Below are 27,002 nucleotides of genomic sequence, written 5' to 3' on the forward strand. Positions count from 1 at the left end.
CGTAGATAAAAGATCAAAATTAAAATCACCCATGCGTAAAAATCTTGCTGTGATTTCTGAACCATTATTAGAAGACTTTGGAAACCTTCTGTGGAATCCTCATACGACGGACTTGGAGGTTCATAAACTACTGACAGGATAATTTTCCTGGCGCCAAGCCTCATTCCAATCTCAATTTCATTAGAAAATGTTTTTATCTTACCTTCTCTCCAGACATCATGATCCTCTCTTGGCTTCCGTTTAAGTGAATCACTTACTGTCAAATCAAGTCCTCCGTGGCTCATTGAAGCTCTACTCCACGCAGTAAGCTGATTGCCCGGAAAATTAAAAGACGAGAGAGGACTATCCTGACTCAAAAAAGTCTCACAAAGGGCCATAACATACATATTCCGAAATTTCGAAAGAAAATCAAATGTCTTATCATACGAAGAAGTAAAGTGGTAGTTCCACGAAAAACTATCTAAACCAGCATTTTGCATAATCCCAAGATACGAGGAGTTGCAATATTTACCAAACTGCCAAGGTCTATAACTCACTGTAGACTCTTCATTCGCCAAATCTGAAAGTAAGTAACTATCAATATCGAACGGGGAACTTTCCTCCCGGCTCAACCTCCATGTGGTACTCATTGGTAAATCACACATATTTACATCTAATAAACACTTTCATAGTTCTCACTGTGAAAAAAAAAAGAAGAAAAAAAGGCGCAACTGAGCTCTAGGAACAGATAAATAATTATAAAAATAATAAATGAAAAGTAACCATAACATTGATAGACAATAAACTATAACAAAAAAATAAGCACAAGCAACTAAAAGCAATCCATCATTGACCGAATCCTGCAAGAAATAGTGTCTGTTGGAGGGGGGGAGGGTTGCCAGGATTAGCCCATGACCAGACATTTCGCACTCCAAAATTATCCCTTGCCGTATTCAGAATGTCACGACGACGTTTCGTTAGGGCCTCAGACACGAAAATGCCCGACTTGGTAAGTTTACTTTTGCTCTTGAAAACTATCCTTGCCATTTCGCTGTTTTTCAATGTCACAATCACCGGTGTAATATCTTTTTGGCCTTGTGTAGTGGAATTATTTAGACGGTAGTGGTAAATATTCTTAATGTCATTTTGCGAAAAACCGGCGACTCCCATTTTCTGTGTCGTGATATTCGTTGTTGTTGCTTTCAAATCTCCAACGGGTAACTGCTTCACACCATTGAAAACTAGGCTATCTAGCAGCTTTTCTTGTTCAAAATCGTTCATTCTACTTTCCATCTGTGCCATGCGATTTTTCAACCCTTGAATTTCTGCTTTCAAACTTTTGTACGATTGTAATATGCTCTGAAACTTGGTGTAAACTCAAGGTGCACACATTTCACTAATTATCGGGTCGCAGGATTGCTTTAAAAATCCCCCATTTGTCTGTTGTATCCCTTACTTTTCTACTTTTCTGTATGCCCGCGTTTTTCTAAAACTTCCTCAGTAATCTTTCCATCATTGATTTTTGCGTTCTTGCAATCTCATCCTCGCTAGCAACAATCCTCTCCAACAGCTGAGATGACGAGCTCGCTGGCTCGCTGATTTTGAGCGCAGCGTACCATATGCTTTGTTTTTAGATTTTGGGAGAGTTGTTAGCTTCTTCAAACACAAACTTTACTCCTTTTTCCCGTTTTTTGCAACGCTTCCTTTATATTAATTTCATACGATACCAACCTTTTTTCACCGAGTCCTATTTCCTTGTGACCTCCGCAACAGAAAACAATCAGAGTCCTGATTGTCCGCAGCAGAAAACAATCAGAGTCCGCAGCAGAAAACAATCAGAGTCCTGCAGATCGTTAAAGATAGGAAAGGCCGAGACAACTTTATTGTTTTCTGCTGCGGAGATCACAAGGAAATAGGACTCGGTGAAAAAAGGCTGGTATCGTATGAAGTATGTAGGTATGGTACAGAGAATATTAATACTATTAGTCAATGAATTTTTCAGCCAGATTTAAGCTTTGAAAAATCAAAACATTTAAAGCGCGTCTGAGCCCGAATTTATGTAAAAAAGGAAATGAACGTATCAATGAGCAGCAGAAAGCAAATTCATATAAACGGGAAAAAAGAAAGTTTATCTAGTAATAAAATGAATTACATACTATGGTATCCCGCAATCACTATTTTTACATAGCATAACTATTACATAAAATTACATAAACTATTACTTTAGTAAATATAATAAACTATAAAATATTGAAAAAATATATATAAATCATAGACTATTACTTAATTAAGTAAACTTGTTCAGGCGGCGTACTTCAAGTACTGAGTTACGAACAACAAGATTGTGTACGCCCATATGATATAATTGGTGTATTTAAGTAATAAAAGTACTTTAAATAACAATTTTCCAGAAATAAAAAATCATGAATAGATAATAGAGAGAGAAGAGAGTACATGTATTGTAAACCATTTTTATATATTATATTACTAGATTCTGTAAAACATTAAAAAAAAATAATAAAAAATCTTTGATAGAGGAGGCATAAATCTTAATCTTAAATGGTGTTTTACTTCAGTCAGTCTTTGACCTATTGAGATCAAAATCTTTGATAGAATAGCATTAATATTCTCTGTACCAGTCACCATGCTAGCTGACTTTGTTTTTTTCATTTATCTCTCGGGATGCTGGCACATTGACTTTCAGAGGGTCATTGACAACTACTTCTTCTGAAAGCCCAGCACCCCCTGATCCGTCAAAAGAGGCGAGATTTGTGTGTTTTTAGTTAGGTTTTTTTGTTTAGTTCATGTTAAATTCCTGCTGAGTTAATGTTTTAAGTTTTTGTGGCCAGAGTGCACAAATTGACGATTAAAAATGAGTTTATTTCTATATATCGCCATTAATCATTGCTTAATCAAAGCTGGATAGGTGGAAGATCGTGACAGTTGAAGATGTCAGCTTTTGTCAAAGATATTCCCAAGGAGAGGGGCAATATAATAGCAGTGGTTTTTTTCAATGTATGGCCGGGCAACCATAGGCTAAAGATGTTTAGAATATAAGAGGACGTAGGTGTAGAGGACGTAGGACATAGAACTCCCGATATTTGTTGAATGGGGATCACCATATATACCAATCTTGGTAGCCAGTGGCACACCACCTATTCAATAGAGATATCCAGGCTTATTACTCTAGTTGGGAATTTTTCAACTGATTTTTGGTTTCTCTTTCAATTCTCTTCATGACTATATATTCAGTTAAAGATCTTGATAACTTGGAGAAGGAATGTGGAATATTGCATTTAAGAGACAGGCTGGTTGAGGTTATATATATATTTTTTTTTGCCAAAAATGAAAATTATATCAAATTAGTGCTTCAAAAGCTCTACTTTTTTGGTATTCTTAATACAAAGTACTGTTTATAACTAAGCTGTTTAGTACCAACTTTTTTAATTCATTATATAGAGACAGTATCTATATAATGTGTATTGTAAGTCATTTCCAGTGTGGCTGCATCGCAGACCCCTTCCCCTCCTTATACTTGGCCCCAGGCATTACCAAAATAATTTTGCTTTTCATCTCAAAAAAATTTTTTAATCGTTATTGGAGAATTTGAAGCACAATAACCAAAAACTGATTTTGCAGCAAACCAGGATCCCCAGTCAGTGTGCTATGAATATTGATAGTGAATCCAAAGCAGCTATTTTTTCTCCCTTAACAGCTATTTTAGCCAATTCTTTTACTGGTATCTGTCAAACATCTTCAGAGAAAGGGTAGATTAGCTGGTTATGCTGTTTTTTTTCCGAATTATATTTTTTATTTGTATTTATTTCTTTTTTTTATTATCGATTAATATATTCCCGAGAATGATTAGCTAGTGCTTTATATTAGCTATCAATTTTAAACAAAAGAATATATTTCTTACATATTAGTGTTAGTATTACTATTAAATATATATATATATATATATATATATATATATATATATATATGATTATATATATAATTACAACAAGAAATAATAGTTTTCCTATATAAACAATTGTATAGATCGAAAAAATAGGAGATGAACCGAAAGAGAGAGATATATAGAAATTTTGAAAAAAAAACTGTGCAAAGAGATAATTACTAATAAGTTGGTAAATCGACAAAAAGAGGGGGGAGGGAGTAAAGATAGAGATAGAGTGAGAAACACTACAATTGAGTATATATAACCGAAAAACCTGAAAAAAGTTCGCAAATTCAAAATCAATCAGAAGGATGACAGTGAGTATTTAATTAGTCTCTTTTCCAATAGAAAAGTCGGCTATAATAGACTTAAAACATATTAAATTGTGAATTTTGTGTTGCGTGAGTTAAAAAATCTTTAGTATTTCGGAAGCCTGGTTTATTGGTTCTGGTTTTTGGTTAGACCAAAACCAGATTTTTGGTTTGGTCTTATCTTTTTTTTTTTTCTGTGTTCTATGAGATTAAAACGTATTTAGTCATAAATTTATTGTTGCAATAATTCACTAATCCCTTTTATTTTAGAAAGTTTGTTTTGATAGGTAGTCAAACAGAATCCATCGTTCCTGATCCTTATATTGTCTTAAATATTAAGCCTTTAAAGTAACATTTTTACCTTAGCTTTGATTTGTAGGTCGAAAGCTTGACACCACAGCTAGTAAGTGCTGGAAGGATTCGAATGACGTACCCTGAGCAGAAAGCTGCCGACGAGCACTTCGAAAATCTCCGACGTCAGTATGCCGAATGCCTACATCGACTGAGAGGACTCTGTGATGAAGCCACTGATGTGGCCGCTTTTATGAAACAATCTGGTAACGAACCTACTCTGTTGTAATTGAATAATTATGTGTAACTTTTGTTGTTATATATATATATACATCCATCATGTGCCAAGAATTCATGTATAACAGTCTTGATTGAAGATATTTTGACCTTGATTTTTTTTCTTATTATTTTCGAATTAATTTTTCGAGTAAAAATGTAATATTTGAAACACGAAACAATTTTTTTTTTTTTTTTTATTGATTTTACCAATATTTGGGGATAATTCCGTTGTCTGGAATTATTATGCCTTTTTTAAAGGGGAATTTTTTTTTCAAATATTCCGCATTTTCTTGCTCTTAGTTGTAAAATTTGCTGTAAAGATTTGAATTAGGGGCAGTCTTTATTTTTTGCAATTTATTGCTGTTACGGCAGATCTCATTGCTGTAAAAAAAGAAGCAAATTGGAGTTTTATTTTTGGAACGACTTTAGCGGACAGAAATGGCAAAATTGCATCTCTTGTCACACACACAAACAACAACGCATCAGCAATCCTACAAAAAAGTATAGAACATATAAACTTGAACGAGAACCATTTAAATGTCTGAGAATAAAAAATACGAAGTCCAAAAATCTTAGTCAATCTAAAACGTCTGCCAAAGTTGAGTTATCCAAGGAAAAGACGGACGGTATAAATTCCGCTGTTGCCTTCCTAATTCTGGGATTTATATCCTTGTTATCATGTCGAACCAAATTCCTTGAAAATTTGCCTTTTATTATTTAATTAGAAAATTTCTAGAAAATCAAATTCTGCCTTTTGGAGAATTCAGAAGTAGAGTTAGCCAGTTTTACTAACCAAATTGTTCACGCAAGCACATAATCTGCGGCATAGGGGAGTCTGGGTCCTAGGAACTCCACCTGAAGCGTCATTATTCTGCAATTCTCTCCCACGTTCTGCCCTCTATTGGACGTTTGCTACTTCAACTCACTCTAGACTGTGCAAAATGAGTTTACCATATCTAGGACTTTCTTGAACTCATTCTAATAGTATTGTACGGCTAAAATTTTATGGTAGAGATTATAATTTTTTTTTTTGGGTGGGGAAAAAACATTTCTGTGAACGGAAAGTTCATTCTAAGCTCAAAAAGCCTTAGATACTTTTTCGAATTATGTAAATACTTTCGGAAAATATTTTGGTAGATAGTTGTGTAAAGTATTTTGGTAAATACTTTTTTTGTATTTTGGTAAATAATTTGGAAAAGTATTTTAGTGAATGTTTTTTTTTTATTTTTGTAAACGTTTTCGTAAATAATTGGTAAATAATCTATTTTTCTCGAAAGTTTCATTTCAGCTTTGTCTGGATATCCCCATCATAAAGCGTAATTGGAAGGAACCGGTGTTGGGTGCATGATTTTAGGACGAAGGAAGATGCAGCAATAATAATTTTAGGCAAATAAGCAATATTCGTTTGTCATGGCAATTGTGGTGCCAAATTAAGTAATTTTAGTTGTTTTGTCAATTAATTTACTGGCCAGAAAAACTACACTCTTCCAAGGCAACTTGGCAATTTTCTCTACGTAGTGGGAGCAGCTGTTTAATTGGTGGTTAATTATTTCCCAAACGACAGCAGTAGCCTTGTAAGAGACAATCCCTGATTAGCATAACCACAACTAAAATTGCTCATTGATATGATTCACGAACATTGCCTATAATAATTCCAATGTCGGAAATGTAGCGGGGAGTATTTTTCAAGATCCAGGGACGGGGGGGGGGGTATTTTTAATTCTGCTTTCTGAAAATACCAAAAAGGGATTGTCTAATGAAAACAACTTCTAAAATATTTTCCTAAGAATCTAGGGGGGGGGGGAGAAAGAAACATAGGGACGGGCAAGTCCCATTCCTCCTGCCCTTTTAGACACCACTAAAACCCTATCAAAGTAATTATTTTCTCGAGTAAGAAAAAGATGTGAGGAAGAAAGATAAAGCTAATTGTCTTAACACGAAGGATAATTAACTTTTCTTCAATAACAGGAAAATGGGCCTTTTCTTTGATAGATTAATAGAAAACTCTTATCCTTTAACACAGGCAGAGTTTTTCATCTCTCTAATTTGGCAATTTCAATTCTTTTTTTTTTTGCTGGGTTTCATGGATAAAAATTAGGATCTGCCGACAAATAAATCATCTCAAAAGATGTCATATTTGACAGTAAATAATAACTCATTATCCCACAAATAAGTTTGGGAATACAGGTGAGAATTCAGATTACGGGCAAAATTCATAACGATTTTTGTCATATTTTTCCTTCTTGAAAATTTTACTGTAACTTTATTTTTTTTTCAGAGGAAGCGATAAAAGCCCAGTCTAACATGTGTGAAGATTCTATCAACGGAAAACAAGCCTTAAAGTTGGTTGAAGGGACATCCACCATGGCAAGATTAGCCAACAGGGTGCTGATGGTGGCTAAGCAAGAGACTGAAAATTCCGAGGATCCTCAGTACATTCAAAAGCTACGTGGAGCCATGTCGAATCTCCAAGCAGGTAATTTAATAATCTTCTTGTTAACTACGCCCTAGCCTTAATGTATAAAAGTTTTTGCTCAACAGTTATCCCCTGAACTCAATCATTCAGGGACATTTAGATCTCCAACATCAATGCATTTTAAAAGCTATGTGGACCCATGTGTAATTTCCAAGCAGGTAGATAATTTCCTTATAAACTACGCCCTTGTTATAATATACGAAAGTATCTGTTCATAAGTTATGCCCTGAACTCAATCATTCAGGGACATTTAGATCTCCGACATCAATGCATTTTAAAAGCTATGTGGACCCGTGTCTAATCTCCAAACAGGAAGCAGGTTTCGCCCTTGCTATAATATATGAAAGTATCTGTTCATATTTTATGCCCTGATCTCAGTAATTTAAGGTTATTTAGGTCTCAGACCTCCATGCATTTAAAAAGCTACGCGGACCCATGTCTAATCTCCAAGCAGGTAATATAAATAATCAAACAGTTCGTAGTAACGAACTGTAGTAAGGAGCGACCCGGCTCAATAGTAACCAAAACTCTAAAAAATGGAATTTTGATACCAATAGCTACATCAAAAGAATCACATTTTAATGCTGATTTTAAATATATAAGTTTCATCAAGTTTAGTCTTACCCATCAAAAGTTACGAGCCTGAGAAAATTTGCGTTATTTTAGAAAATAGGGGGAAACACCCGCTAAAAATCATAGAATCTTAACGGAAGTTACAACATCAGATTCAACGTATCAGAGAAACCTATTGTAGAAGTTTCAAGCTTCTACCTACAAAGATGTGGAATTTTGTATTTTTTGCCAGAAGGCAGATCACGGATGCGTTTTTATTTGTTTTTTTTTTGTTTTTTTTTTCCCAGGGGTGATCGTACCGACTCAGTTGTCCTAGAATGTTGGGGAAGGGCTTATTCTAAGGGAAATGAAAAGTTCTAGTGCCCTTTTTAAGTAACCCAAAAAATTGGACGGCACCTAGGCCCCCTCCACGCTAATTACTTTCCCAAAGTCAACGGATCAAAATTCTGAGATAGCCATTTTATTCAGCGTAGTCGAAAAACCTTATAACAATGTCTTTGGGGACGACTTACTCCCCCACAGTCCCCGTGGGAGGGGCTACAAGTTACAAACTTTGACCAGTGATTACATATAGTAATGGTTATTGGGAAGTGTACTGGCGTTTTTAGGAGGATTTTTTGGTTGGGGGGAGGGGTTGACAAGAGAGGGATATGCTGGGGGAACTTTCCGTCGAGGAATTTGTCATGGGAGAAGAAAATTTCCATGAAGGGAGCGCAGGATTTACTAGCATTATTTAAAGAAAAAAACAATGAAAAAATAAATATGAAAAAGTTTTTTCAGCTGGAAGTGAGGAGCAGCATTAAAACTTAAAACGGACAGAAATTATTAACCATATGGGGGGTTCACCTCCTCCTAATACTTCGCTTTTTACGCTAAAGTATTTTTAGTAATTTCAACTATTTATTCTACGGCTTTTGTCATTCGGGGGTCATTCTTAATGAATTGGGACAAAATTTAAGATTTAGTGTAAAGAGCGAGGTACTGATGAGGGGGGCGAACCCCCTCATGTATGTAATAAAAACATGAGAATATAAAAGTTGTTTACCTAAGCTAATTTAAAAGTTACGTACATCTTTTACTAATGAAAAGATTCGTAAAAATTAAAAGCTCTAGTTGCCTTTTTAATTAACCAAAAAGTCGGAGGGCAACTAGGCTTCCTCCCCCGCTCTTTTTTTCTCAAAATAATTCTATCAAAATTATGAGAACACCATTTAGCCAAAAAAATAAAAAATATGCAAATTTCATTTTAATTATTCCTCTGCGGAGAGCCAAAATCAAAACATGCATTGATTCAAAAACGTTCAGAAATTAAATAATAAAAACAAGTTTTTTCAACTGAAAGTAAGGAGCTACATTAAAACTTAAAACGAACAGAAATTACTTCGTATATGAAAGGGACTGCTTCCTCATCAACGCCCCGCTCTTTACGCTAAAGTTTTTTTTACTGTTTTGAAAAGAAGAGTTAAGAGAAAGAGTCAAACTTAGCGTAAAAAGCGGGGCGTTGATGATGAAGCCTATCCTATATCCTGTCATTAACTTATCATATCTAATAAAATGGGAATAATAGACTGTAGGAATAAAGTGCCCCCCCTTGAGAATTTTTGAGTTGCGAAAAAGTCCTAAATACTACAAGAATACAAACTAAATCAAAATACTAAATACTACCAGATATAATACCAAAAATGCTTTGTATTTTGCGATATTTTAGTCAAATTTGCAACAAAAAAATGATTGATTTTTTTTTTGCTACGTGTAGTTGTATAATCTAGTGACTTTTTACATATAAAGTAAAAGTATTATTCCAGTTATATTTGTAATATACCTCCTATATCATGCTTTGGGATTTGGAGGGGACGTGGCTGTTTTAAGTTTTTGTTAATGATGGATAACAAATAATGATTAAAAAATAAATAAATATAGAATGACACATATATGAGTTTCCTAATGGGATGCTCTTCTTTTTTGTGTTGTAAATGTTAATTATTTTATCTCTTTTAGCGGTAACCCCATTAGTACAAGATGCGAAATGTGTAGCTTTGGACATCAAAGACCAAAAAGCCATAAGCAAGTGGAGAGAATCATCTCAAGCTGTAAGTATAATTTTTTCTTATTTTTTGTGCATCTTTTATGCTACTTATTTATTCTTGAAAAAAGAAAAAGAAAACAGCGTGATTACGATTTTTGCTCATTTTTTTTTTATAGTTTATGTGGAGCGATAGCGGCTATGGCTCCACATATAACTTGTATAGCCATATGCCCCGCATAACCTTTTATAGCCATAATGGAGAGAATCATCTCACGCCGTTAGAATTAAATTCTGTCACTGTGTTTTTTTTTTGCATAGTTTATACTACTCATTTGTTCTTGAAAAAAAAAAAGAATAGAAAAAAGGTTTGATTATGATTTTTGCGCAAGTCTTTTTAAATGTCATTTTAATTAATTACTCTAATTTTGCGGATCAATTTCGTAGACACGGCGGAGACTTGAACTTTGTTTAGTGCAGCAAGTTTTCTCATTCCAGAAGTGAGCTTAAAGCTACATTAAGCTTATAGCTACATTAAAGCTTAAAGCTACACGACGGAGACTTGAACTTTGTTTAGTGCAGCAGGTTTACTTATTCCAAAACTGAGCTTAAAGCTACATTAAGCTTACACCTACATCAAAGCTTATAGCTACACGATGGAGACTTGAGCTTTGTTTAGTGCAGCAAGTTTACTTATTCCAAAAGTGAGCTTAGAGCTACATTAAGCTTACAGCTACATTAAAGCTTAAAGCTACACGATGGAGACTTGAACTTTGTTTAGTGCAGCAAGTTTACTCATTCCAAAAGTGAGCTTAAAGCTACATTAAGCTTACAGCTACATTAAAGCTTAAAGCTACACGATGAAGACTTGAACTTTGTTTAGTGCAGCAAGTTTACTCATTCCAAAAGTGGGCTTAAAGCTACATTAAGCTTACAGCTATATTAAAGCTTAAAGCCACACGGCGGAGACTTGAACTTTGTTTAGTGCAGCAAGTTTACTCATTCCAAAAATGAGCTTAAAGCTACATAAAGCTTACAGCTACATTAAAGCTTAAAGCTACACGGCGGAGACTTGAACTTTGTTTAGTGCAGCAAGTTTACTCATTCCAAAAATGAGCTTAAAGCTACATAAAGCTTACAGCTACATTAAAGCTTAAAGCTACACGGCGGAGACTTGAACTTTGTTTAGTGCAGCAAGTTTACTCATTCCAAAACTGAGCTTAAAGCTACATAAAGCTTACAGCTACATTAAAGCTTAAAGCTACACGGCGGAGACTTGAACTTTGTTTAGTGCAGCAAGTTTACTCATTCCAAAAGTGGGCTTAAAGCTACATTAAGCTTACAGCTACATTAAAGCTTAAAGCCACACGGCGGAGACTTGAACTTTGTTTAGTGCAGCAAGTTTACTCATTCCAAAAATGAGCTTAAAGCTACATAAAGCTTACAGCTACATTAAAGCTTAAAGCTACACGGCGGAGACTTGAACTTTGTTTAGTGCAGCAAGTTTACTCATTCCAAAAGTGAGCTTAAAGCTACATTTGATACAATTTACTCTTTTAAAGAAATTTGAAGATATATTTTTCAAAAAAAAGTCCATTTGCACTTTTTCTGTACTTCTCAATTTCTGCCGAATTGTCTCATAACTACGAAGTAACGTGAAACTCTGTTCTAGTATAACAGACCATTTATCCCATAAATATAAGTTTTAAAATATAACTTTGGTTAAAGATAAATTTTGATTGAAATGGGTGATTTTAGAGAAAATAAACCAATTACCTTTACAACTATCTTTAATAGTCCATTAATTTTAAATAAAATTGCATATGTAATTTTAATTTATATATATGTTTCAAGTAATTTTCTCAATAAATTTAAAATAAGTTTGAAGTTTTAAATACCTAGTTAATTTAAGAATAAATTGGAATTAATTTTGTCACATCTATTTTTTGCCGTTTGTGTTACTTTGTTATTTTGATTTCATAGCTACGACGTGTCTTGAGACTTTATTTTAGTAGAGGAGGATTATTTATCCTATTTATGAGGTCATATATCCTTGATGTCTCAAGTGCAGAATTTCATCAATGTGTCGATTTGGCAACACTGACGATAATGTGGCACTGTCCTAAAAACCTTGCAACTTTTAAACTACCAAATGAAAAATTGATGGTTCTCAGGTATAGAGAGACCTAATATGCCAGGGGCAAAAATGTTCTTATTTTGATGTCCTTGGTGATTTATCGAAAACTTTGTAAATTATCCATCACTTGTCTGGTCTATCTTCTCAAATGAGCAATCTACCGTATTAACCATATTTTGCACTCCTGGCCACAAAACAAAAGTGAGCCTTGACGGGACGTTTTAAGATTTAGAAGAAAATGGGAAACCAACCATTAAAAAGCAGTACTTGACACTATTACTTTAGTTGAATACTCTCTAAACCATCATGTTGGAGACTGTATCTTAAATTACACTATTTTAACTGAAAATTTTCTAAATTCCAACTTCCATTATTACTACCAAATTACTTCCATTATCTACCAATAATAGTATGCTTTCTCTTTTATAAGTAGCTTTCATTGGGACATAACAGAACTGGTTCAAACGGGCTTGAGCGTTCGCTCCGCTCCCGGAACGAACGCATGTGAGCAATAAAAAGCAATAATCTCGTACCTTTTCTGAATACCCAAGAAAATTAAACGTATATACAAGATGGATGCTTTGCAAACATTGTATGCAACCAAATTTCTAGCTGTATTAATTTAAAAGGCCAACTGCATTGACTGGAAGAGCCAAATATTTCTACTTTTATCAAAATGTTTCAACTTTTTTTTATCAAAACATTATCATTATCTACCAATAATAGTTTGCTTTCTCTTTTATAAGCAGCTTTCATAGGGGCATAACAGAACTGGTTCAAACGGGTTTGAGCGTTTGTTCCTTGCACGCTTGTTATTATGGCACCAGAATGAAAATATATTTCTAATATATTTTTCTAAGTATATTTCTAATAGTTCATTTATTGTGATGGTTGCAAAACTGGATTATATCGAGGGTCTTCAGACACAGTATTTACGTCTTTTTTTTATCAATCAGGATATCGGTACCTGCGCAACGCAGACCAATCAGCGTGCGAAAAAGTTAAGTAAATTTAATCGGACTATGGAAAGCAGATGGGTTTTGGATAAATTACCGAGAACGTGAAAATAAAACATTTTTCACCTAGCCCCTTCTTAGGTCCATTTATACCATAGAATCAGTGATTTTTCTTTTGGTTGTTTAAAAATCACAAGGTTTTTATGAAAGTGTCACATTACCGACAGTGTTGCCAAACTGAACCGTGAAAATCAATAAGCAAAACTAATCAGTATAATTTGACAGAACTTTTTGTCTATAAATATTCAAAAACGATCTTTTCGTTAGACTCCCAAAGAGAAATATACATCTTCAAAGGAAAGCTACATCTTCTTTAGCTGTTTAAAGTCTATTTTTTAGCTTGAGCTTTGTGGATTTTTCAGCCATGCTTCTTTTTTTTTAAATTTGGCACCCGCAGCTCACAAAAACTGCACGTTAAGGTCTTTTTAATTAAAAATTCCTCACTGATTTTCTTAGTTTTTAAGATATATACAGTTGTGCTAGTTCCCACTTAGCCAGTTATCCTTTGTAATTTACTAATATGATAAAAATAATGTTATAAAATAACATATACAAATGTTATAATACATAAAATAATGATATAAAAATAATATAATTATATAAAATAATATAATAAAAGTAATATACTTTACATAAATAATATTTATAACTCCGAATATAATAAATCGTTGGTACTTTACAAAGTTTTGATTTGAAAGCTGAAAAATATCATTGATCATTATCGCGGCCTATAATTATTTTTTTTTATAGCTTTTGTCATCCTTTTTTTAATTCTCTATCTCAGGATAATTACTCATCCCATAAGTGAGGTAAATTTTCCTTGAAGTTTCAAGTGCAGAAATTTATCTTTAACAATTTACCTTTAACAAAGCTCCAGGTTCTGTTGCTGCTATGAAATAAAGCCCTAGAACTTTGAATGATATTTATGAACAAATAAATATGATAAATACAAATAAATAAAAAATAGATATATGTACAATAAATATACATATATATATGCATATACATGTTTATATATATATGTATACATATATATATATATATATATATATATATATATATATATATATATATATATATATATATATATATATATATATATATATATAGACGAAAATAAATAAATGAGGATAATAAATGAAAAGATAAGTTTTAACGTTTACTTCTCTGAAACGGAGTTGATAAATAACTGAATTTCACAAGCTTGTCTGACCCTTAATTTGGCCAAATCCAGTGCTTAGGTTTTTTTTTTTTATTTATTTTGGCGTTTAATCAAACAATGAATTGATTATTAGCTTTATGCAGTCATTTATATACAATATATATATATATATATATATATATATATATATATATATATATATATATATATATATATATATATATATATATATATATATATATGGCTTCATTGTTTGATGGCGTTTAATCAAACAATGAAGTGATTACTAGCTTTATGCAGTCATTAAATAAAAAAAATAGTTTTTTGAACTGAAAGTAAGGAGTGACATTAAAAGTAAAACGAACAGAAATTACTCCGTATATGAAATGGGTTGTCCCCTCCGCAATCCCTCGCTCTTTACGCTAAAGCTTTTAATTGTTTTAAAAAGCAGAATTGTGGCAAAGAGTCAAACTTTAGCGTAAAGAGCGAGGGATTGCGGAGGGGACAACCCATTTCATATACGGAGTAATTTCTGTTCGTTTTAAGTTTTAATGTCACTCCTTACTTTCAGTTCAAAAAACTAGTTTTTTTATTTAATTTCTGAACGTTTTTGAATTAATGCATTTTTGATTTTGGCTTTCCGCACATAAATTATTAAAATGAAATTTTCATATTAATTCTTTTTTGGCTAAATGACTTTCTCTTAGTTTTGATTAGACGATTTTGAGAAATAAGGGGTGGGGAAGGAGGCCTAGTTGCCCTCCAATTTTTCGGTTACTTAAAAAGGCAACTAGACCTTTTAACTTTTAACGAACGTTTTTATTAGTAAAAAATATACGTAACTTAAGAATTAACTTACGTAACAAACTTTTATATTCTTATATTTTTTATTATGTATATGAGGGGGTTTGTCCCCTCGTTAATACCTCGCTCTTTACACTAAATCTTAAGTTTTGTCCCAATTCTTTAAGAATGACCTCTGAATCAGAAAGGCCGTAGAATAAATAGTTGAAATTACTAAAAATACTTTAGCTTAAAGAGCAAGGTATTTATCTCCTCCTAAATACCTCGCTCTTTATGCTAAAGTATTTTTAGAACCCCTCATATGCATAACAATCTCTGTTCATTTTAAGTTTTATTGCTACTTCTTACTTTCAGTTGAAAAAACTTTTTCATGTTTATTTTTTCATTGTTTTTTTTTATATATTAATGCTAGAAGATCCCGCGCCCTTTTCATTTTATTGAATTTCTCTTCCCCCATGACCTATTCCCCCAAGGTAAGATCCTCCCAAATAGCCCCCTCTCCTCAACCCCACCCCCAAACCAAAAAAATCCCCCTGATAACGTCTGTACACTTCCCAATAACCATTACTCTATGTAAACACTGGACAAAGTTTGTAACTTGCAGCCCCTCCCCCAGGGACTTTGGGGGAGTGAGTCATTCCAAATACATAGTTATTATGGTTTTTGACCATGCGGAACAAAATGGCTATCTCAAAATTTTGATCCATTGACTTTGGGAAAAAACGAGCGTGGGAGGGGGCCTAGGTGCCCTCCAATTTTTTTGGTCACTTAAAAAGGGCACTAGAACTTTTCATTTCCGTTAGAATGAGCCCTATTGCGAGATTCTAGGACCACTTGCTCGATACGATGACCCCTGAAAAAAAAAAAAAAAAAAAAAACAAACAAACAAACAAATAAATAAACACGCAACCGTGATCTGTCTTCTGGCAAAAAATACGAAATTCCACATTTTTGTAGATAGGAGCTGGAAAGTTTTGCTTTAGGGTTCTCTGATACGCTGAATGCGATGGTGTGATTTTCGTTAAGATTCTTTGACTTTTAGGGGGTGTTTCCCCCTATTTTCCAAAATAAGGCAAATTTTCTCCGGCTCGTAACTTTTGATGACAAAGATTAAATTTGATGAAACTTATATATTTAGAATCAGCATGAAAATTCGATTCTTTTGATGTATCTTTTAGCATCAAAATTCCGTTTTTTAGAGTTTCGTTTACTATTGAGCCGGGTCGCTCCTTACTACAGTTCGTTACCACAAACTGTTTGATTAGGTGTTATTATCACTTGTTAAAAAATAAGAATGAGGATTAATGCCCAAAAATGATTGAAAGTCTTTTCCCCAAAGAACATCAGATAACTTTTTTTTTTAATAGTCTTCAGATATTTTATAGTTTAATAAATTTTCTTCTACTTTTCTTAAAGTCTTGACAAATATGAAATGACAAAGCTACTAGTGACAGTCTATTACAGGCTGTAAATTTCATTTAAACAAATAATCAATTTTCGGCGCACTAACCCGTATATACGGTCTTATTTTCTATTTCTACCCAGACCTAGATTTTCGTCTACAGCTGGGGTAAAGTGAGGTTAACTTCAGTCGATTTGCTATTGATGGCATCATGATGGATAAAAGGAGGAGGATTAGAGTGGGCATGGAATAAGGAGAGGGGGAGGTAAGTCTTGAAGGGGGAGAGAAGTATTTAAAAAAGAAAAGAATATGTAGGGATAGGGGGAATAGTGTATTACAGGTTATGATTTTTATGTAAGATTGACAAGAGTGTCATCAACTGCGAGGTGAGGAGGTAAATGCTCCCTTCCTAGATTTTGGAAAATACTTTTTTCGGTATTTTTGCTGAATACTATTTTGTTACCTATCTTGTTTGGTACTTTCAATGGAAAAAAAAAATCTGGAAAAAACCAAGGGACAGTAAAAAAAAAATACCTTGCGTTTCTGTCAACAAGGTTAGTAGAACTCATAGAACTGTTTAGTAGAACTCTGCACAAGTTTTGCTTGTAGACTTTTAAAGATCGAAAAACTGTCACATCATCTAAAAGCGTTCAGGAAAGCGTCATCGTGCAAACTTCTTCCATCATAATTGTGTCCCAGTGCATTCTTCACCCATTAAAAAAAGTTCTGAGATCATTTTCGTGGAAATTACCGTCATATCCAGCTTATAGCCTAAGCCTAGCTCCATCTGAAATTTATTTATTCCCAAAGCTCTATTTTAATAGCCTCTATTTTATGTAACCTCTATTTTAATAGCATCCATGGAGCAAAACACGCAACAAAATATAGCTCATAAAGGGGTTTCTTCATTTCTTCAACAATGGCCTGAAAGGACTGAAACACCACCTGGAGAAATACGTTGATTTTAACGGAGTTTACCCTGAAATCCATTGTAGTAGAGATTTTTTAAAGAATTGCGTAGTTCCGCGTATTTTTTTTTAAATCTCCCTTGAAAAATAAATTTACTCCCCCCCCCCTTATATCTTAAAAAAATATGCACGCCCGTGATATGGGTTAACTGACGCCACTGATTTACTCTAATCCTCACAATTAGTCTTCAACCCAGGAATATTTAAGTAAGGCCTAGGCTTTTTACACTACTCAGACCTGGATTTTTGTTGTTACCCTAGAGGCATGATTTGTTTCTGGGCTTTTTTCACTTAGTACAATCCTTTCTCTGTATTTCAAAATTTTATGTTAGCTAATTTGCTTTCATATTGTCATCATCAGCCTTTTTCTAATTTTTCCTTTTAGCCTTTTCCTTTTTAATCTTTCCTTTTTTTCCGTTTTTAATTTAATTTTAATTGTAACTGAAAAAGTTACAATTTGCTACTTTCTTTATGTTTTAATGTCTCAATAACTCACCTTTTTTACATTTTTTTAGCTAATTGAATCTGTTGGTCAAGTACGACGAGGTGTAACAATGGATGACACCATCAACGGGTTCGATCAGTACGGTCAAGGTAACAATCTTATGGTAGTCTTCTATAGTGATTTTAGACTATAGTTTTATTACCTGAACAGATGCTGGATCAAATAGAAAAAATATTGCAATATATGAGTAGGTTAGCATCCATCATGCATCTAACAAGAATGGTGGTACATATATATATATTTAATTTTGCTTGTTTTATTAGCCATGCATAGAAATATTTTTGTATTGAGAAAGTTAAATGGATTCTAGGACTAAACAAATCAGTGCTAATTACTCTTACTATACTTAATTAACTACTTAATTAATTACTTACTACTTAATTAATTACTTACTACTTAATTAACTACTTAATTAATTACTTACTTAAAGAATTACTATTCTTTAATTTTACAAAATTTATTGCTATTATAAAGAAACAAAACTAAAAATATGAATGAAAAGCCTTAAAAGTGGAAACAAGAAACCGTAGAGATTAAAACTATTGCAATATATGAGTTGATGAGCATCCATCATGCATCTAACAAAAATGATGGTATACATATATATAGTTTTCTTCAAAATATTGTACATTTTTCCTGTCTTCTGCATCCCTGGGCTTATTTTCCCCAAAACTAGAAAAAGTATGAATATGCGTATATAACTTTTAGTCAATATAGAAAATTTTCTACTAATCACGGAACGCAATTTAAGAAAAGAAGAAAAATATTAAACAAATTACGCTAAATTTACAAGAAATATTTTATATTTTTTTAATTTTATGTTTTACGTTTTTTTTTTGCATTTTTAGCTATTTATGACCGTTATAAAAGCTACATTTCAAAAGACCTGTCGTAATAAGAATTTAAAATATATAATAACAATAAGAATTATTAATAACAATAAAATATTTTTCTTAATATTATTTAAAATTCTTAGTAATAATAAGGATTGTAAGTTCGGTATTGATTTTAGCAGGTTCTTCTACAAGTCTGATTTGTAGTTGAAACATGCTACAATCTTTTTCAGGGAAGGAGAGAAGGAGCATATTTTTGTGGTAATATCGTAACGTTAATATATATATAGTAACGTATATACCGTCAATATAATAACCTTAGCCGTAGATGCATCCTTTCTTAAGTTCAGGGAATTTTAAAATGTTGTCCCTGAACAATTCTACAATCAAAGATTGAGAATTGATTAAGATAGAGGCAGTTCAATTCTTGCCAAATTAGGCTCCGACAATTTCATTCCTGCCAATCCACTAGTTACTCCAGCCCATATCCAACCGGAGTGATATTTTCTATTTGGCTATGCCATTCTACGGTCTATTCGTAACAAGTTAGGTGGGGTCGCCAAACTATTTAGAATTGATTGGGCGGTCTTGTTATAACTTCTAGAGATCAGTATAAGAGGAATAAGAGTGTATAAGAGGGGTAATCAGTATAAGGGATAAGAGATCAGTATAAACGACAGAAAACTAAAAGTCGACACCTACTTACCTTGAATTCTAGAGAAATCATTAGCTTCTCCCGTATTCTGCTAGAGATAGGAATATTCAGATTTAATGAAATTTTAGGTGGGGTCGTCAAGCAGTTTAATTTTTTGCCAGATTAGGCTCGGTATCTCCGACATCCCATCCCCCCAACAATATGTTGTAACCGATTTAAACAGAGCCTGGAGAATTAACTAGAGTCAAAGTAGCGTGTAAACATCAAACTCTGCCGGTTAATTAAATATTGAAAATATACATATATATGTATATATAGCTGATATCTTGGATACATTTTAGATGCATCACAGGTATTTTGAAGACCACACTGCCTTTCCATGATGTAAAAATAACCGTTCCATAGGAACAAATCCTATTGATTAATGCAATTCATAAAACAATTAATTTTATCTGATGAGGATGGCCACTGCATATATGACCGAAATATCCAGAGATTCTTAACTTAACTGTCTCTTAAATTTTACCGTCACTGTGTCTGATAGTATCTTACAAACCTTAAACAACTCAAAAATAATGGTTCTAGGAAGGGTAGAGGATGTGTCTTAGGTTAATAGTTGAGAAGTGTCTGAGTTACCAAACTCCTTTAGTCTTAAGTTTTATAAATTATGAGCAAGCGTTTGAATCAGCTAATAGAAGAGCTTTAGCAAGGGTCTTCTCCTTGTATGATAAACCAGACAAATAAATTCAAATGATTAGTGCTATCAGTGCTGAGGTTAAGCTGGAAATGAGGTTAGTTGCTGGTTTTGTATGAAATCAGGAGTTAAGCAGGGTTGTATTCTATCCCCTTTATATGGATCATTTTGATGGACTTAGTCTTATGGAGCTTGTGGAGTCTTATGGAGGATTAGTCTTAGTCTTATGGAGGTTGTTTTCTATCCCCATTTATATGGATCGTTTTTATTGACTGTCTTAAGGAGCACAGGAAAGGCAATGGGAGAACACGGAATAAAATGGCGAAGAAAAACTTTTCTGCTGATGATTTAAGTATTCTTGATGAGAGTGGGAGTGATTTAAGTTAACTTTTAGAGGTTTTGCGAGTTCAGGGTGCTAGAATAGGTTTGAAAATTAATGTTAAGAAGACTAAGTCGTTAAGGCTAGGAATAAGTGAAGATGAAAAGGTGATGCTGGGTGACGAAAAGGTTGATCAAGTGGACAGCTTCACTTACCTCGGTAGTATTACTAGTAAAGACGGTAGTGAGGGTGCAGTAAGATGTCAAAAGCAGAATAGCCTTGGCCCAGGAATTTTTTTCACAGTTGAAAAAATGTTAGGAAGAATAGGAAGATACGTCTCAAATATTGGAAGCTGCAGTGATGACAGTGGTTAAATATGGTTGTGAAGCATCAAAAATGGCGGAAAATTCGCTAGATCTTTTCCAGAAAATTTGCCCACAGATTTTCTTGGGTACCCGACTGACTGACCGTATTTCAAACAGTATGCTGTACGGAAAGTATGGCTCAATCTTGCCTTCTAGGGCTATAGTGAGAAAGGTTGGGGTGGCTAGGGCACGTTCTGCGGATAAAGGATGACAGAATGTCAAAGATTGTCCTATTTAGCCAACAGTTTCGGGCTAAACGGAAAGAGGGTCTTCCTCAGTTGGGGTGGGAAGGTGTTGTAAGAAAAGATTTTAGGGAAATGGGGACTTCCTGAGAGGGTGTAAAAAGGGAGGCTTTGAATAGATTGGGATGAAGGAAGAGCGTGCGTAGCTGTATCGGCCTCAGGTGGCTTGGTGCTGCGGTGAGTTGTTATTGGTAGTAGTAATAACAATTCGCGTGATTTCAATCTTAAGATTATTATGTTTCCTTCCATTATTATTCACATTCCGAGTACATCCTTTGTAATTTACTAATAAAAATATATAGTAAGATTATAGAATAATATATACAAATAATATAATACATAAAATAACACCATAGTAGGCGCTAACGAGCCCCCAGTGACCCCTCATTTTGGATACAGTACTGAGGGCTTTTCGGGTCTTTTTCAATGCTATATTTATGTATCTATCTGTTAAACTTTTAACAACTAAGCATAATGAAGCTGCTGAGGCATAAAGCTAAAAAGTGGAAAGCTATAAAGCTGAATGTGATTTGATGTTGAAAACCTCTTTATGTGATAAAATATATCAGTATTTTTTGCTCTCTAAAAACTTCAATTTATGTGAATAGACCCCGTAGCAAGTATAGCGAATAATATCGTAACAGGCGTTAGGGGCCACTAGTGACCCTTCAGACAACGTTCTAGTGAGGATTTCTGAATCATAGAGCAATAACTTCAACTATATTTCGGAAAATAACTTTCAATGCTTTCCTTTCTAGAGGGTAATGCGATTTCCCTTCGGGGATTATTATCCCAAAATTGCTTTCGGGGAAGAAATTTCTAAGGATTTCTAAGGAATCAAAGAGCAATAACTTCGACTATGTTACGGAAATAACTTTTACTGCTTTGCTTTTTAGAGGTAAAGTTTCTTGAGCCGATTGGCTCAAGTGACCACATGCCAGTCCTCTCATCTATACAACTCAACTCCAAACCATCAAAATATACTAAGCAATCCTTTACTAATTACAAGATGATGGTGGAAAAGCTGATAGATGCCAATTTGGAAACTCTGATCTCAGATGATTTGGAAGCTTCATGGCTAACCCTAAAAAATACCCTACTAGAGAGCCAAGCGAAACACACCAGTGTGACATGGAAAAAGAAACCGAAAACTCTACCTTTCCTCATCCCAATAATCAAGAAACTATGCAATAGGAAGGAATTTGGGAGAAGTTCGTGAAACAAAAAACTACAACAGTATACGAGAAGTACAAAATCGCCAGGAACCTCCTCAGAAAAGAAACGCGGAAACTTACTGCAAACTACGAAGAACATCTGGCCAAAAATGTCAAGGAAAACCCTAAGTTATTCTGGAAACATATCTCCTTGCGAAAACCAGGCAGACACTCAGTACCAGTCCTGGAAAATAACAGCTCAGTCTCTTCCTGTGCCTCCGAAAAAGCTAACCTTCTGAATCAGCAGTTCGTCTCAGTGTTTTCTAAGGATGACCCCCAGCCAACCCTCCCACCAGTAGAACAGGCTCACACTCTCTTCCCAATGTTATACTCACCGGTCACACTCGAAAAAGTAACCAAACAGCTTAAGGAGCTTGATGCCAACAAATCGACTGGACATGATGGTCTGAGTCCACGACTGCTGAAGGAACTAAGCCCTGCTTTATCAGCTTGTCGCTAACACAAGGAAAGCTTCCAAGGGATTGGAAGAAGGCAATAGTCATCCCAATTCATAAGAAGGGTAGCAAAACTTCAGCAGCAAACTATAGACCTATCAGCCTTACCTATGTGGCGTGCAAGGTCATGGAGAGAATTGCCAACAAACGCATGATTAACCATCTTGAGGCTAACTCACTCATTAGCAGTAGCCAGCATGGTTTTCGTTCTAAGAGATCGGTCGATGCAAACCTTCTTGAGTCTTACAGTCTTGTAAGTGACCTACTAGAGAAAGGAGTACAGTGGATATAATCTTGCTGGATCTAGTTAAAGCTTTTGACAAAGTTTGTCACCGCTACCTCATTCACAGGCTACGTACCCTATCTCTTAGTCCACAAGTGATCAGTTGAATCGAGGATTTTCTTAGGGACAAAACGCAGCAAGTGAAAGTGACCACGTTACCAAACAGTCACGCACTCTCTGATGAAGTCAAAGTCACCAGCGGGGTCCCCCAGGGCAGTGTCCTGGGCCAAAATGAGCTAGCCCTTATCACCAGTAACAAAACCACTCTTTATGCGGACTATTCAAAGATCATAAGTCCTGCCAACACCCCTTCTGCCCTCCAATCCCTCCGAACTGATCTCAACCACATGTGCTCCTGGGTCAAAAGATGGTTGCTGGAATTCAACACTGAAAAATGCAAGGTCATGCACTTCGGACACGACAACCCCAAGCAACAGTACCTTATGACCCAAAACCCTGGGAGTCACCACATACTGGAGCATGTTCAGGAGGAGAGAGACCTTGGAATTGTTGTAGATTCCCAGTTGAATTTTAGCTCCCATTCATAGAAGATCTCAGCCAATGCTAGCAGAGCCCTAGGCATCATTAAACACAGCATTACCAGCAGAAGTAGACATGTAATCACCAAGCTCTACAAAGGACTAGTACGATCGAGCTTGGAGGCGGGGACTATCCTGGCCACTCCTCGATTCAAAAAGGACGAGGTAGTTCTTGAGCAAATCCAACGCCACTAAGCTGATTGCCATTATGGAAAACAAGCCCTACAGTGAACGGCTGAGGGAACTCAACCTCCCCTCTTTAGTCTACAGGCGGAAACGTGGGGACATGATCCAGGCGCACAAACTCCTCTCTACCAATCAAGAAAATGAGCTCCTGGAGATTGACCCCTCCCACATAACACAAGGACACCCAAAACGAATCCGCAAACTTCATGCAAGGACTGGAGCAAGATGCAGCTTCTTCTCTAACCGGATTGTGAACCTCTGGAACAACCTCAAGGAGAACGCTATTTCTGCTGAATCAACAGATGTATTCAAACGCCGTCTGGATGCTGAGTGGAGTGACAAACCGCGGAGATTTGACTGGGATGCGCCAGAATCTTCCACCGGAATCTAATCAACCACGTATGCAACTGTCATCACAAGGAGTGATTCAACAGGATCGAAAGTCCTTATTTCACTCCAAGCTGTGATTGAAAGTAATTTTAAGGTAATTTCCTTTTGGGCTATAATCCCAAAATTCCTTTGAGGAACTAATTTCTAATGATTTCTAAGGAATCATTGACCAATAACCTCGACTGTATTTCTGGAAACAACCTTCAGTGCATTCATTTCTAGAGGGACATGAATTTTCTTTCCGGGTTATAATTCTGAAATTTTCTTCCGGGAAACCGATTTCTAAGGATTTCGGAGAATTTCTAAGGAATCGTAGAGCAAAAACTTCAACTATGTTTCCAAAAACAACTTTCACTGCTCTTACTTCTGCATTATGTAGAAAAAAACCTTCACTGAGGCTTTAAAATGGAATCATTTATTCATTTTGCTAGTGTCAAGGACTTTTGTAAAATGAATTCTATAGAAAATTAGGGAAATTTTCTTAATATATCAACTATTACATTTGCGTCGACTTTTCACCAGTTCGCCTGTTGAGTAGCTCGGTCACTACATTAAGTAAGACCATAATACAAACTAATAAAGGATTATAATAACAATAACTATAAAATTTCCAATAGTTAAACAATAATAACAATTAACCCATAAGACAACTGACGGGAGTGAACCCAATGATTTGGTTATTATGTCCAAATATTTTACTCTAGAAAATATTCAGATTTTAATTTATCTGTGTTTACTTCTATCTACAGCAGGGCAGTGTCGAGGATTTTTTTCTTTAGAGTATGGAGGGAGGTGTTGGGGGGGGGGTACCAAAACAACTCTTACAAATGTCAACAAAAATTGTTTCTATGTATTTTTTTTGTAGAAGTTTAAAGAAAATTCGTGGGGTAGGGTTTAACCGGGTACTAGATACAGTGAGTGTGAAACTGATAAGGTACAGTGAGTGTGAAACTGATAAGAGACAATTGAGAGGCAATAAAACCTACTAGTGCCATTGAGAGAGCAGCATTAACCAGTAGAACTACAGAAAAATTGAAAAGAAACAATTTTGAATTTTATTAAAATCTGGATTTCAGTTCAGTTTATTTGAACCTAACATGAATTTTCATGAATTAGGCATATTCAGTAGTGTTTAAACCTTTTTGTTATTTATAAATTGTTTGGGTAATGTTAGTACACAATCATAGGCTATTTAAAACGTATAGGAAAAATAAGTACAAAAAAGGTAGGAAAAATTGGCTTTTAAGTTTTTAGAATTAGCTTCATGATTTAGTTGGATAAATGATTTTTTTTTTCTCATAGACGATCTGAAACTTACCATTTTTACTCGTTGAATATCTCATTAAATTTTCTTATTAAGTTTCTCATAAATTTTTTTTTTCTTATTCAATTTGTCAGAGACAACAGAAGTTTCTATGCTCTTTTTGAGTTTGAAAATGGTACTTTCTATCACTTTCTGTAAGTAAAATTGACTGTTAAAATACTTAAATATTTTGTGGCCAATGTGCCTACGAATCTACAAAGTTGGTTTTATGAGTTTTACATCAAATCTAAAGCGTACACCGATTTGACATCGAGATCGATTTAGAAATTGATTCGATATCTGTGTGGATAATTTGTTGCTCATTGACAAAAAAGACCTTCAGTTCTTCTTCAAGGGGAAAAAGTTAATTTTTTTAATGATTAAAGAATGATATAAATTTTCATATAAAATTTTGAAAAAAAAGAAATAGAAAGAAAAGAAGAGAAATGATGTATGGCTTACACACTACCACCTTCTAAGCTTATTTTAATTGTTCTGTCAGCATTTCAATCATCTCAGCATGGTGGAAGTAACAACGCGACAAGTCGCAGCCTTGGATCTAACAATGCGACTTGTAGTTCAGGTGCAGACTTACAATCAATGCTTCGACAAATAATCTCTCCTGACAAGGAATATCACACGTACGCAAATTACCAGCAAATAGAAGGTAGAACTAACAATAGTTGCAAGCATGGTGATTGGCTTAATACCAATATTATAAAATATATATAAAAACATATGCCCCTTAAAGGTACTTCAGACGGGAAAACCTGATGTACGCCTTGCGAACGCGTTCTCGATTGCAAGGGTTAATGTGATATCATGTACTATAGTTGTCGGCAGAGGTGTTGCATGTGGGGGAGGAATAACTCCTACCTTTAAGGGGCATATTATGCAGTTTTTTTGGGAAATCTTGGTTTGATGCTTTATTTGCAATGCTTATATTTTATTCCAATATTCTCGTGTTGTTATCCTGGACTGAATTTCAGATAGCCCTTTTTCAGCCCTTTTAGCCCTTTTCACGTACTTTATATAGAAGAATGTAAGCCAGAGCAATCTTCTCTGATGAAGATGGGGGGAAGACAATGGTGTTCGTTTATTTTTTTTTTAAGTGTCGTTTTCCCCTGACAATTGATAACTACAAGAATTCGCACTTTTTGCATATGTCTTTCTCCAAAGGCGATGTTTTCCCATCCTGCCCCCTTTGTTGTTATCCTTGCTAGACCAATAGCTTTCCATCATGTTCCTCATTTACACCTTGGGAATGGTATTACCCCTAAGTGTGGCTTGGAAGGCCGTTATCTCTCGTATACTACCCATTGGGTCCAGTGGATAGTATACGAGTAGGTAATGTTGGATCCAATGGTATTTTATTATCCAATAAAACACAACATCTAATCTCAGTTTTTGGTATTTTGACAATTATTTGCATTTTACAAATGGAGCGAAGCCTTTTTTCGCTAGACTTCTTTAGATACAAGTAAATTGAACAAAAGTAAATAAAGGGTCAAAAAGGATTTCACTTAGTAATATTAATAATAGCCGAGGAGTACGGGAGTTTGTATATCTTGTATTCACCCTTACTCACGAGTTTTTATAATTTCAATAGCTCTGACAGCAGTTCCAATTAACAGGGGGGATGTGCCCCCTAACTT

At 34.6% G+C, this 27,002-nt stretch overlaps 1 protein-coding gene across 2 annotated transcripts in view; it reads left to right on the forward strand.

Moving 5' to 3' along the window:
* LOC136034505 (vinculin-like) overlaps positions 1–27,002 on the forward strand; it is an 86,880-nt gene that overhangs the window by 27,176 nt on the left and 32,702 nt on the right. Inside the window, exons 8-12 of one of the 2 annotated variants that reach the window (XM_065715724.1) lie at positions 4,613–4,790; positions 7,082–7,279; positions 9,851–9,942; positions 17,880–17,958; positions 25,850–26,014. In XM_065715724.1, coding sequence (XP_065571796.1) covers positions 4,613–4,790; positions 7,082–7,279; positions 9,851–9,942; positions 17,880–17,958; positions 25,850–26,014 — 712 coding nt within the window. The remainder of the gene's footprint in view (positions 1–4,612; positions 4,791–7,081; positions 7,280–9,850; positions 9,943–17,879; positions 17,959–25,849; positions 26,015–27,002) is intronic. The other variant, XM_065715725.1, reaches the window with a different exon arrangement.

The sequence above is a fragment of the Artemia franciscana genome, chromosome 13, assembly GCF_032884065.1.
Source record: "Artemia franciscana chromosome 13, ASM3288406v1, whole genome shotgun sequence".
In the NCBI taxonomy this organism is placed as follows: domain Eukaryota; kingdom Metazoa; phylum Arthropoda; class Branchiopoda; order Anostraca; family Artemiidae; genus Artemia; species Artemia franciscana.